At 48.8% G+C, this 12,425-nt stretch overlaps 1 protein-coding gene across 1 annotated transcript in view; it reads left to right on the plus strand.

The window, feature by feature from the left end:
- Window positions 1-12,425, plus strand: part of SCN8A (sodium voltage-gated channel alpha subunit 8) — a 63,912-nt gene that overhangs the window by 33,020 nt on the left and 18,467 nt on the right. Inside the window, exons 10-19 of the mRNA XM_075445781.1 lie at window positions 327-533; window positions 1,167-1,454; window positions 1,852-2,211; window positions 4,009-4,144; window positions 6,777-7,015; window positions 7,441-7,614; window positions 8,566-8,922; window positions 10,052-10,522; window positions 11,117-11,234; window positions 11,921-12,075. Of these exons, the coding sequence (XP_075301896.1) occupies window positions 327-533; window positions 1,167-1,454; window positions 1,852-2,211; window positions 4,009-4,144; window positions 6,777-7,015; window positions 7,441-7,614; window positions 8,566-8,922; window positions 10,052-10,522; window positions 11,117-11,234; window positions 11,921-12,075 (2,505 nt within the window). The remainder of the gene's footprint in view (window positions 1-326; window positions 534-1,166; window positions 1,455-1,851; window positions 2,212-4,008; window positions 4,145-6,776; window positions 7,016-7,440; window positions 7,615-8,565; window positions 8,923-10,051; window positions 10,523-11,116; window positions 11,235-11,920; window positions 12,076-12,425) is intronic.

Genomic DNA, 12,425 nt, shown 5'->3' on the forward strand with positions numbered 1-12,425 from the left:
GGGACCTTGCTGAAGTGGCTTTTCTTCTGTTTTGTTTTGTGTTACGGGAGTTTCGCGCTGTACTTCTGAATCGTTTTCAGCTCGCGTCCGCTGGATGTTCCCTTTTGAGACGAGGGACGTCCCCTTTGGTGTGTGTGGCTGAGCAATGTGCAGCCCCTTAGTGCTTCGCAGGGGAAGTGCTGGGGTGTTAGATGTTCAGCACCGCCGCGTTTTCTTAGAAGCGTTCAGGTCAAGAAACTTGGGGTCAGTCCACGTATCGGGTGTCGCTCTGAAATTGCTCTCCCCTTTCCTTTTCTCTTCCCGCTACCGCTCTTTTCTGCTCCCAGACCTTACGAGCAGCAGGAAAAACCTACATGATCTTCTTTGTCTTGGTGATCTTTGTGGGATCGTTCTACCTGGTGAACCTAATTTTGGCCGTGGTGGCCATGGCTTACGAAGAGCAGAACCAGGCCACGCTGGAGGAGGCAGAGCAGAAAGAGGCAGAATTCAAGGCCATGTTAGAACAGCTGAAAAAGCAGCAGGAAGAAGCACAGGTGAGTGTTCTGACTGTATATTTTTTGGACGCATTTACATATTTTAAGGTTTATTTGCCTGTTGTTGCTGAGCAGTGGTTTAGAATTCCAAAAGGCAGCAGTGCTGTGGCTGGCTTGCTCTGGCATCACGTTCTCTGTTGACTGGGGTTGACTACGTGCACTGTCTCTTCCCTGCTGGTGCTGTTTTTTCCTGAATTATATGCATAATAATAATAATAATAATAATAATAATAATAATAATCAGTAATAGTAGTAGTAGTATATTTATCCTGAATTATTATGTTGTATTGGAAAACTGCCTTCCATTAAGGAATTTTTAAATGTTCCCCGAGTTTCTAGTTAAGTGTGGGAATATCCTTGCAAGACAAACAAGTACATCTTTGTTGGTTCTTTATCAAACGGTTATAAACAATGCTGGGGGACTGAGAGAGATTTTGCTACCCGCCAAAGCAGACTGTAAAATATTTTTACAAGTCCTAGCTGCAAGTTTCTTCTGAGAGAAGGAATAAACATCTCAATCCTGTCCCAAAGACTTGTGCTTGTGTGCATGAAGCCACACTGTTACAGCAGAAAACGAGTGTTGATCCTGGTGAGATCTGATCTATCTTCCCATTCTCCTGCCTTCGCCCTCAGGCTGCTGCTATGGTCACTTCGGCAGGGACGGTCTCTGAGGATGCTGTGGAGGATGACGGTGGAGGGAGGATGTCTCGGAGCTCTTCGGAAATTTCCAAACTCAGTTCTAAGAGCGCCAAGGAGCGTCGAAACAGGAGGAAGAAACGAAAGGACAAAGAACTGTCGGAAGGAGAGGAGAAGTGTGACAACGAGAAGGTGTTCAAGTCAGAATCTGAGGACGGCATGAGGAGGAAAGCGTTCAGGCTACCGGATAACAGGCTAGGAAGGAAATTTTCCATCATGAACCAGGTAGTTTTAATTTCCTTCGCTAACGTTTATGCTTGCTTATAGTCAGGGTAATATCCTAGTTTAGATCCTGATCAGCGTGTCAAAGGCCTCTGCCCACCCTCTTGAACCTGCAGCAGATCAGGAGGATGCTTCGGGCCAGGGTTTACAGCTCTTGCACACGCTTACCCCGGCATAAATTGTTCCTGGGAGAAGCGAGTCGAACCAGAGAACGTCTTCACTGCTGTAGCTCAGCCAGCCAAGAGCGAGCAGCTCTTGGAGTGTAGCCGCCACCGAAGTTGTGATGGTTTGTGTGGAGATGGAGAAGGAGCGAAACCACTTCCGCAGCACTCGGCGGCACTGCGGTGCTTTCTTTCCGTACTATTCACGCTGTTGTCGTTCTTTCTTTTCTCCCTCCCAGTCTCTCCTCAGTATCCCAGGCTCCCCTTTTCTCTCCCGACACAATAGCAAGAGCAGCATCTTCAGCTACAAAGGGCGATTTCGTGACCCGGGTTCAGAGAACGAGTTTGCTGACGACGAGCACAGCACGGTGGAGGAAAGCGAAGGCAGGAGGGACTCCCTCTTCATCCCCATCCGCGGCCGCGACCGGAGGAGCAGCTACAGCGGCTACAGCGGCTACAGCCAAGGCAGCCGATCCTCGCGGATTTTCCCCAACCTCCGCCGAAACGTGAAGAGGAACAGCACGGTGGATTGCAACGGCGTGGTGTCCCTCATCGGCGGCCCGCCCTCCAGCATGCCTGGGGGACGCCTTCTGCCTGAGGTGAAAATAGATAAGGCAGCTACTGGCGACAGTGTAAGGAAGTCAATGAGTAGCTGGCGTAGGCATGGCGGTCTGTGCTCTGCTCCTCTCCTGTGTGCCGCCCGCCGAGTCAACCGGGCGCCCCGGCGGAACGCGAGCCGGTCGGTCTGACCGCAGGCGAGAGAGTCTGTCGCGGATCAAACGCCCTGTGCTTTAACTTCCCCCTCCTTTCCTTCTCAAACTCAGTGACCCACCTCCTCCTCCCCCCCAGCTTCCTGGGGAAAAAAAGGCTTGGAATGGTGTCCTTAATTAACGGACTAAGAACCGCAGGGAACCTCGGTGGGGGGGGCAGCTCGTAAGGAGCTGTTCAAAGCGTGGGATTGGGGGAACCAAGCAAAGTTTGTTGCAAGTGTTCTCCACCACAAGATAAAATATTTGGGGGGTTAAAGGGAAATGCAGACAATCTTCTGGCTCTCCCTAAATTTTGCAAGGGAAGCTGTTGGTAAAATAAGGAATTTTTCAAGTATTATTTTTGAATTTTTGAATTTTCCTTGGCAGCGACTTTTTGTAATTAGTTGACTGAATTGGTATCGAGGAACCTTTTTTAGTGGATCAACATTTCAGAATGCGGGAGAGAAACAAAGCTCAAAAAATGGGATGTTCGTTAGGGGGGCGTAAAAATACTCTGGATAAGATGGAAACATCATCATCTGAGAGATGCCTACATCAGTTGTTTCTGAGAAAAGTCTGGTTACCACGCCTATAAATTCCAAGCTATTTTTTTTTTTAGTGATTTCGATTCTTGCAACCTGTTTGACCTCAACTAGTTGTGTTAAGCATCAGTTGCTACCTGTTGTGTTTTCCTTCCCTAGTTAGCATGTTAACCCAATATTTTGCGTCGGTATTGAATTCTCTTTCTAACACAGCATGGATGTGGTAGGAACAGCGATCTGCATGATGCATGCGTCAAAGAGAAAGGATGACTTAGCAGTTATTTTGCTGACTCTGTGTGTAGAGAGAGTTCAGCACGCAACAACGAATTAACTGTCACGGCGGGAGAGCTGCATGGGCTCTGCAGAGCCCTCGGTTCACAAGCAGACAGCGGCAAACTCCTGTAATGAGGGAAAAAAGCCCCAGTTATCCGTTAGTACGCAAGATTGTCCGTGCCTAACCGAGACGGGCGTTTCCAGAGGAGTCTTAGGAGGGAAGCTCTGAGGTGCATTTGACTGGAGGGGAGCAAGGTGATCCTTCGCAAGGGTGGAACCAAGACATGGTCTCGTGTCCCTGTTGGGTTAGAAAATCAGATTTGTAGTGGGCCAGAGTGGGGGAAATCCCCGCTAGTTCTTGGACGGTGATGTGGCCGAGCTTCTTTCATCCTCATTTTCAGATGCAGATTTTGAAATAAATGTTGATGCTGTCAAACGCTCCGTTCCTAAACCAGATTGATTTGGATGGCTCAGGTGAGGCTGGAGTGGAATTCACGCTCTGACCAGACGCGCTGTGAAGTGGCCTGGTTAAAGGAGTCGCTGCCCGTCTATGCTGTTTGGTAGTACTACAGAGTGTAAATGACTTTGTACCCCAGCAGCCTTTGTTAGAAATGTTCTTCAAAATACAGTCCTCAATTTGTCTACGGCTGCAAAGCACTCGTGCTAGCCGAAATGAGGGCTGGAGTTTTGGTTGGACCACTTACATAACGTAGGAGAGCAGGAACAAAGATGTTTCCCTCTCTTGGGCATACACGCCGTATTTCTAGGCTGAGGGCAGGTAAAATACTGGGAAGATGAAGAGCTTGTGTTAATCACTGTATGAATTTTGCAGGGTACGACTGAAATCGAAATTAGAAAGAAACCTGGTGGGTCCCTCTTGGTCTCGATGGATCAGGTGAACGCATCCTATGGGAGAAAGGATCGAACCAACAGCGTAATGACCGGGCTGACAAATACCCTTGTTGAGGGTAGGTATGGCTTGAAGGTGTGCCTCTGGTCTGTTTGGGTACGTAGGGATGGATTGCCCTTTCGTGGTGTGCTGTAGGAAAACAGAGGAGCCAGCCAGCTGGCACTTCTGGGGTGGTTCCTCACCCCAGATCTGCCCTGGGTTCCTGTGCTGGAGCCGTGCTGGCTCTCCCCACGCATGGCCAGCGGCGTGGCCGGTCACAGAGTACGTCTACGGACACACGTGTCTGCTCAGTTTGTCGCAGAGGATACCAAATCATAATGTTAACCTTCAGGAGATGGCTTCGTAGTGGGCTGGGGGATTAGAACAAGAGCTGGTCTCTACGGGAACAGGGTGTGGGGTGTAGGGCGGGGAGTAAGGGCTGAGGTCAGGCCCCGTCTGCTCGGGCGAGTGCTGTGCGGCAGAGATCAGTTTGGAGCCTCGGGTGCCTGGCAGAGGATGTGGGTGCCCTTCGGATACTCAGAATTTAGCTATCCCTGCCTTCGAGTAGTACGTACGCATGCATCGGCGTTGCCTGGACCTGCTTCCTTTGAGTCATTATGGATGCAGAAATATTTATTAGACTTTATTTTACTTGGGTTTGCAGCTGAATTGCATGGAGACAGAGGTAAAGACAACAAAGAGTTGTAATTTTACCATAGTGGATGTGCAGTGTGGAGATAACAGGGGTGAGGCCATGTCCGATCCAGGTGTTCTGTCTTCTGCCGTCTCCCAAGGACTGGAGAGAGCCTCCTCGGCTTGCAGTCCGTGGGAGGAAAAGGTGGGAGCTGCGCTGAGAGCTGAAGCGTGACAGCTGTCGAAAGAGAAGGGGACTTCTGGGTGACGGAAATTCTGAAACGGACAGCGCACGGAGAGGAGCTTTCCAAAGACATTCTGCAGGAGCCAGCAAGAATTTATGAGCAGCAGCCGTATGAGGTTGATGATCTCAAATTCCTGCTGTCTCCTGCAATAAAACTGTATGAAAACTAAATATACTTAGAAACAGAGCAGGGTTCTGCTGCTGCTTCCCTCCTGCGCAAACGCCTACGGGCTACAGTGCTCCAGTCCTCTTTGTTAACTTTAGAAATTCCAAGGCAACTCAATCCTAAGCAACCGGAGAACCAATGGAAACGAGAGCGCAGTGGTCTTTTCCCTACCCATAAAAAAATAAAACTTCAGCGTGAACAGCTGTACGACCTGAATGGAACCGTGGCAAGTCGAAGAACAGAGGAGGGGAACTCCTGATTTTTATTTTTTTTTCCCCTGAGCGCTTGAAATAAGCCAGAGTGAAGAAAAAAAAAAAATGGACGCAGCCTCCTGTTTGATTTCTGTGAGTGAGGGTGGTTGGTCTTGGTCGGGTTGTTCCTGTTCAGAACCCTTGGCAGCGTTATGTCATAGGTTTCCTCTTTTAGACCACGTCTGCATTCGGCACGGAATTCGTTGAAGTTACTTAAAACCAGCAGCAAAGGCAGCTTAGGATCTGTAACTTTGATTTAAACCATTCTACCTTGATCAGGTCTGAGTTAAATATACCCCTTCATTTGAGAGAATTTGGATTGAATCACCGCGCGTTGGGCGGTTGCACAGGTTTAGAACCGCGCTTCCCGGTAGCCTGGGGTAGCTGTGATGCAGCTCTTGCGTAGGGACAGAGGAGAAGTCCGTGCAGCTCAGTACGGAGACTTGACCTAACTCTTCTGTCATGGCAATCTGCACGATTGGCCACGCTCGTAAGGCTTATGGCTTAATAACTCTTTGTCTCGAGCTATTGCCTAGCGTCCTGGAGTTCTTCTGTTTCGAGTTTTGTACGTACATATGGCAAAACATATCACAGAATCACAGAATCCCAGCATGGCAGGGGTTGGCAGGGACCTCTGTGGGTCACCCAGCCCAGCCCGCTGCCCAAGCAGGGTCACCCAGAGCAGGGGGCACAGCACCGTGGCCAGGCGGGGCTGGAATATCTCCAGAGAAGGAGACTCCACAGCCTCCCTGGGCAGCCTGGGCCAGGGCTCCGTCACCCTCAGAGGGAAGAAGTTCTTCCTCGGGTTCAGCTGGAGCTTCCTCTGCTCCAGTTTGTACCCGTTGCCCCTTGTCCTGTCGCTGGGCACCACTGGAAAGAGTCTGGCCCCGTCCTCCTGACCCCCACCCTGCAGATATTTAGAGGCATTTCGAAGGTCCCCTCTCAGCCTTCTCTTCTCCAGGCTGAACAAGCCCAGCTCCCTCAGCCTCTCCTCGTAGCAGAGATGCTCCAGTCCCCTCCTCATCCTCATAGCCCTCCGCTGGACTCTCTCCAGTAGCTCCTCATCTTTCTTGACCTGGGGAGCCCAGAGCTGGACACAGCACTGCAGATGGGGCCTCAGCAGGGCAGAGCAGAGGGGGAGGAGAACCCCCCTGGACCTGCTGCCCACACTCCTCCTCATGCACCCCAGGATCCCATCGGCCTTCTTGGCAGCCAGGGCACGCTGCTGGCTCATGGTCAACTTCTCATCCATATCTGTGGCCCAAGAATGTTGAATTGTTGTGGATGCAGGGAGACACGGGAGGGGTTCATGACAGGCAAGATCTGACAGTATTTTAGCCGAGCGGAGCGTCAGACGGATCCAGCAGCCTTTGAGTGGAAGACTGAACTCTGTCGCTGTTTTGTTTTGTAACCGCAGAGCTGGAGGAGTCCCAGAGGAAGTGTCCCCCTTGCTGGTACAAGTTTGCCAACACGTTCTTGATCTGGGAATGCCACCCGTACTGGATCAAGCTGAAGGAGATAGTGAACTTAATTGTCATGGATCCTTTCGTTGACTTGGCCATCACCATCTGTATTGTGCTGAACACTTTGTTCATGGCAATGGAGCACCACCCTATGACCCCGGAGTTTGAACACGTGCTCTCTGTAGGAAATCTGGTAAGATAGTACTGGTAAATACTCCTTACATGTCTGCTCCTACTGGGATACGCTGCTCGTTAGCGTGGACTTAGCCTGAAAGAACTGCTGTTCCAGAGCCCGGAGAGCACCGAGAGGCGTGAGCTTGCCCTCGCTGCAGTCCGTGGCCACTCAGGGATGCTTGCGAAGGGTACACTTGTGTGGTCAGGATTTGTTGCTACTTAAAAATCCGTCTGTTAATCCCTGGTATGCTGGAGGAGGTCGATGATATTTGTGCTGCGCTGGAGGAGAAAAGACTCCTGCAGACAAGCCCTTGGCGTTGCATAGGCGGCGTGTTGGAACTGGCGTGATGAAGCGCGTTGTTTGGTATTTAGCCTGAAGAGCAGAAAATGAACAAAACCGAATCTTTGCCTGTTCTGTGTCTGTCTCTCTCCTCACCACTCCAGGTTTTCACTGGAATTTTCACGGCAGAAATGTTCCTGAAGCTCATTGCCATGGATCCCTACTATTATTTCCAAGAAGGCTGGAACATCTTTGATGGATTTATTGTCTCCCTCAGTTTAATGGAACTGAGTCTAGCAGATGTGGAGGGACTTTCTGTGCTGCGATCTTTCCGATTGGTATTCCGTATTCCAGTTCTTTTTGAATGTTACTGTCTTGGAGCTACTAGAAAGCTTTTTGCATAAGGAAAGGCAAAACCCCACCTTTTTCTGGTTTTGGGGAGGACAGAGATGGGGTAGTGCCATTTTTGTGGTTGCCTCTTCCTTCACGACTGCTGTTTACAAGATCTGAGCAACAGGTCATTGCGTTTAGGCCATGAAGGGTGACGTGGGAGGTATCTTGGTGTAGAGTACATAACAGGGATGCAGATGGACCGTGTTAGAATGCTCCTCTAGTTTGATGTGCTCAAATTGGGTAGGTTGTACCTTACGGTATAATAAAAGTGATGAATACCTACAGCCTCTATGTGCTTTAACCTGTGCTTTCAGTGGTTAAGCTTTTGAAAATTTAATTATGAAACCCTCAAGGTTAGATTTTGGGGTGCAGAGAACCACAACGGAGGTCGGATTTTCCAAGGAGCACAATATTCAGAGGCTCCCACTCATATCCAGCTGCAGAAAGTCTGTCTCCAGATGAGATGCTCTGGAAATCAGACTTGGATTGCGTGTTCTGGAAGTGCCAGGAGAATAAGTCCTTTTTTCAGGGGAAGATGAGAAGCATTTGGGAAAGAGAAAAAGCAATTTTTTGTGATGCAGACCCTTCAGATAAGTCTCTTGACTTCCTTAATGTTGCAAAGTTTGCAAAGCAAGGTGGAAGCTCCATGCTTTTCCTTTATAAAGGGAGATCACCGTGTGGGGGATAACGAAGTACAAAACACAGGAGGCCAAACTCAAAGAGAAGTTAAGCACTCCCTACTTCCACTGACTTCAGCAGTGGAAGCATGGGCTTAAGTTTACGTAAAATACGAGACGATTGCCATTTAGAAAGTTCTGCATGACTTTCATCTTTGTTTAAGATGAAATCAAATTAAGTATCATTTGTCTGTTTTGTTTTTTTGGTTTTTTTTGTAGCTGAGAGTCTTCAAACTGGCCAAGTCCTGGCCCACTCTGAACATGCTGATAAAAATCATCGGTAACTCAGTGGGTGCTTTGGGGAACTTGACCCTGGTGCTAGCCATCATCGTGTTCATCTTTGCTGTGGTGGGCATGCAGCTCTTCGGCAAAAGCTACAAGGAGTGTGTCTGCAAGATCAATGCGGACTGTGAGCTACCCCGCTGGCACATGCACGATTTCTTCCACTCCTTCCTTATTGTCTTCCGTGTGTTGTGTGGGGAATGGATTGAGACCATGTGGGATTGTATGGAAGTAGCAGGACAGGCCATGTGCTTGATTGTCTTCATGATGGTCATGGTCATCGGAAATTTAGTGGTCAGTAAATGGTTACTGATGGTCTTTATTGATTGCCTCTGGGTGGGGTAGAACATGGGGAGACCACAGGACTAGGGAGTAATGATGTGTGAGTCTCTTCCAGTTCTGTTGGGGTCCTTCATGGCCTTTGACATGAACAGTCCCACTGATTTTGGTAGCACAATATTAAGGACGGGTTTTGCTGGATTAGGGCCTTGAACAGTTGCCCACGAACAAAGCATCCAAGCACTTTGCAATAAAAGCTGGAGGTGAAAAACCCTCGGTCAAAGGGGACAGACCCACACCTTGCCTGAAGGGGTAAAAGAAGCTCAAAAGAAGCAAAACCTGGCTTTTGAAATGCTGGGAGAGGAAATAATTTGGTACCCAGGGGAAGGTCCGGACGTGTTAAAATCATGTTGGAAGTTTCCTCTAAAACCTGCCCACTAGCTCCGTGGTGAGGTGTAGCTGTGTGCAGGACTCGGGTGGTGAAATTGCACGGCCTGTGGTGTGGGATGTTAGACGAGATCATGACGTTTCCTTCTGGTCTTAAATTTGATGAAGAGAAGTCTATGGAGGAAAATGCAAGCAAGAATGAAGTAGTGTGAACAGCTGCATGTCTGCAAAGTAGTGTTGTGAGCTCGCTTGGAGAGGACTTGTCTCGCCAAGGGATTTTGATGAAATAAGTCTTGGGGACTAGCATTAGATGTGCCAAGGAAGCAGAGTTGGGAGTGATGACTCAAAATGCATAGATTTGGCCCATTTCCTTTGAGCCAGAGATGGGACTAAACCAGGAACACTGAATTTAAACCCCTGGGGTGGCTGCTGCTTAAATCCCTCTCTTGAACATCTGCGGTCTGGATCCTGGGCTCTATGTCCGGGACCCTTCCACCTGCGCCCAGCGGGGCTGTGCGCTGCACAGGGCTCCCCTGTCCATGGAACGCATTGCAGGTTCAGGGTCTTGTTAGTGGAGTCCTGGGTGCCTCAAGAGGTCCGTGGGACACCAGAGCCGGTTCCTAGGGTGGTGTTGGAGACTTAGCTCCGCAGCCCCTGTTAACATCAGCAGGACTTGGGTGGCTGAATACTCGTATTCAGCTTTGGGAGTGTGACCCTTGTGTGTCAGCTCTGCCAAGTGCGACCTCTTCTCTTCCAGGTGCTGAACCTGTTCTTAGCCTTGCTGCTGAGCTCCTTCAGCGCAGACAACTTAGCAGCAACAGATGACGACGGGGAGATGAACAACCTGCAGATTTCTGTTATCCGCATCAAGAAGGGCATTGCCTGGACCAAGGCGAAAGTGCGTGAGTTCATGCAGGCTCATTTCAAGCAGAGAGAGGCGGATGAGGTCAAACCCTTGGATGAACTGTATGACAAGAAGGTGAACTGCATCGCTAACCACACAGGGGCTGATATCAACAGAGACATCGACTATCAGAAGAACGGCAACGGCACGACGAGCGGAATTGGGAGCAGCGTGGAGAAGTACATAATAGATGAAGATCACATGTCCTTCATCAATAACCCCAATCTCACTGTCCGGGTACCTATTGCTGTAGGCGAATCGGATTTTGAAAATCTCAACACGGAAGATTTCAGCAGTGATACGGATCCTGATGGCAGCAAAGAGGTAGGATGAAGTGCTAAAAATTCATTCTAGTCCTTGGACCCTCATGTGAGTGCCTGGAAGCACCTTGGGAGGGAGAACTAGATGGTTCCGGCACAAAACTTCTGTTTATATTACGATGTTGGCTTTGCACTCAAGACAGAATTTTTTTGTGCTAGTTGCTCTATGGAAAGACACAAATACTTATATGGAGTATAGCTACTCAATATTGTCTGTCCTGTTAGGTCAGCGACCTTGGCTGCTGTAGAAATAATTATAAACCTGGGCCTTTTCTGCATTCCGTTCCTACCGTTGGCTCCGTAAAACCATAAACATCAGGCGTTATCAGCTCTGGAGCGGACACTGTCTGAAAAATACGCAGCCAACTGTAGAAAAATGAACTTCGCTGAAAGGAAAATTCACTGGAAAGGGGTTAGTGCTGTTTTAACCAAAACCGGGACACGTGAGGTGTAAGCTGGATCGGGATCTTGTTGAGGTGAAGCGAGGAAACAACTTTCATTACAGTAAATCTGGTGAACAAATTGCTGAGTCATCGTGACGTTTGATATTTGTCGGGAACTAATTGTAGATTGGCCTGGGTTTTATTTTGTGTTCAAGAAACTTGAGGATACCAGCTCCTCTGAAGGTAGCACCATTGATATAAAGCCTGAGGTGGAAGAAGTCCCCGTGGAGGCACCAGAGGAATATCTGGACCCTGATGCGTGCTTCACAGAAGGTAAGCTGACCGTGGGTGTAGAAAGAAGCCTCCGAGCTGTTTCGGCGACATGTCTGCTGTGAACTTCGTTTGAGATTAGGTCCCAGTCTGGGTCAGGGCTGGCTCTCGGCTTGTTCCGAGACCGTTCTTGGACCCTGCATCGCAGGTTGAACTAGTTTAGCAGAATATGCAGAAGGCTGCAGAGACATAGTCACCGTTGCAAGGACGTAGATGACCTGTAGGTAGGGCAAGTTGAGCTTTTGTACAACCGATGCCTTGAGTACATAGAAGCAGAAGAATCTGGCTTCTGGTCGGGTTTTTTTGTTTCCCCTTCTGTCGCTGGCCTCAATGTCTTTCAGCAACCGATCCATTACAGGTATTCCCATGGCAAAGATATTTTAAATGGTTCAAGGTTATTTTATCAGCAACTTTTCCATTCCTCTGTCAAGTGCATGGATACCTCACCAAATAGAACGAGCTTAATCTGTTCACAAATTGATGTTACTTCGGGGGCCCAGATACAGAAGTGGCAAAAGGAATCACAGAATCCTCAAGAACACAGGAGTTTTAACTGAGACTCGGCATTTTTAATATGGTTGGCATCACAACTGCTTCTAGAGAATGACAATGTTGTGTTCTTACACTAAATCATCTGTTACCCAACAGAATTTGGGCTCATGCTCCTTTTCACACTGTCCCTGTTCCAGGTTGTATGCAGCGCTGTAAGTGTTGCCAGGTCAACATTGAGGAAGGGCTGGGGAAGTCTTGGTGGACCTTGAGGAAGACTTGTTTCCTGATTGTGGAACATAATTGGTTTGAGACTTTCATCATCTTCATGATCCTGCTGAGCAGTGGTGCTCTGGTGAGTAAAATACAGAAATAAATATGTGTAGCCCCGTGGTGTTAAGCTTGGGGACATCCAAATGGGAAAGCTGCATGTGGGAAATCTGGTGAAAAAGCGAGCTGTGATGGTGCTTACCTGGAAAACAACACAGCTCCGTCGTGGTAGGCAATGCACAAAAGCCTTTATTAATGGTTTTTGTTTAGTTTAAATTAAGAATGAAGACTGAAAGCCTGAAAATCTGGGTTCTGATCATCGCTTGCCTAGAAACGTGACGATTTGGGACCAAGCCAGCCTGTGTCTGTGTCTCATTTTCACACTGCTGAACAAGAATATTTATATTTCCCCTTCTTCACTTTTCCACGTTCGCA

The sequence above is a fragment of the Opisthocomus hoazin genome, chromosome 32 (genome assembly GCF_030867145.1).
Source record: "Opisthocomus hoazin isolate bOpiHoa1 chromosome 32, bOpiHoa1.hap1, whole genome shotgun sequence".
NCBI lineage: Eukaryota > Metazoa > Chordata > Aves > Opisthocomiformes > Opisthocomidae > Opisthocomus > Opisthocomus hoazin.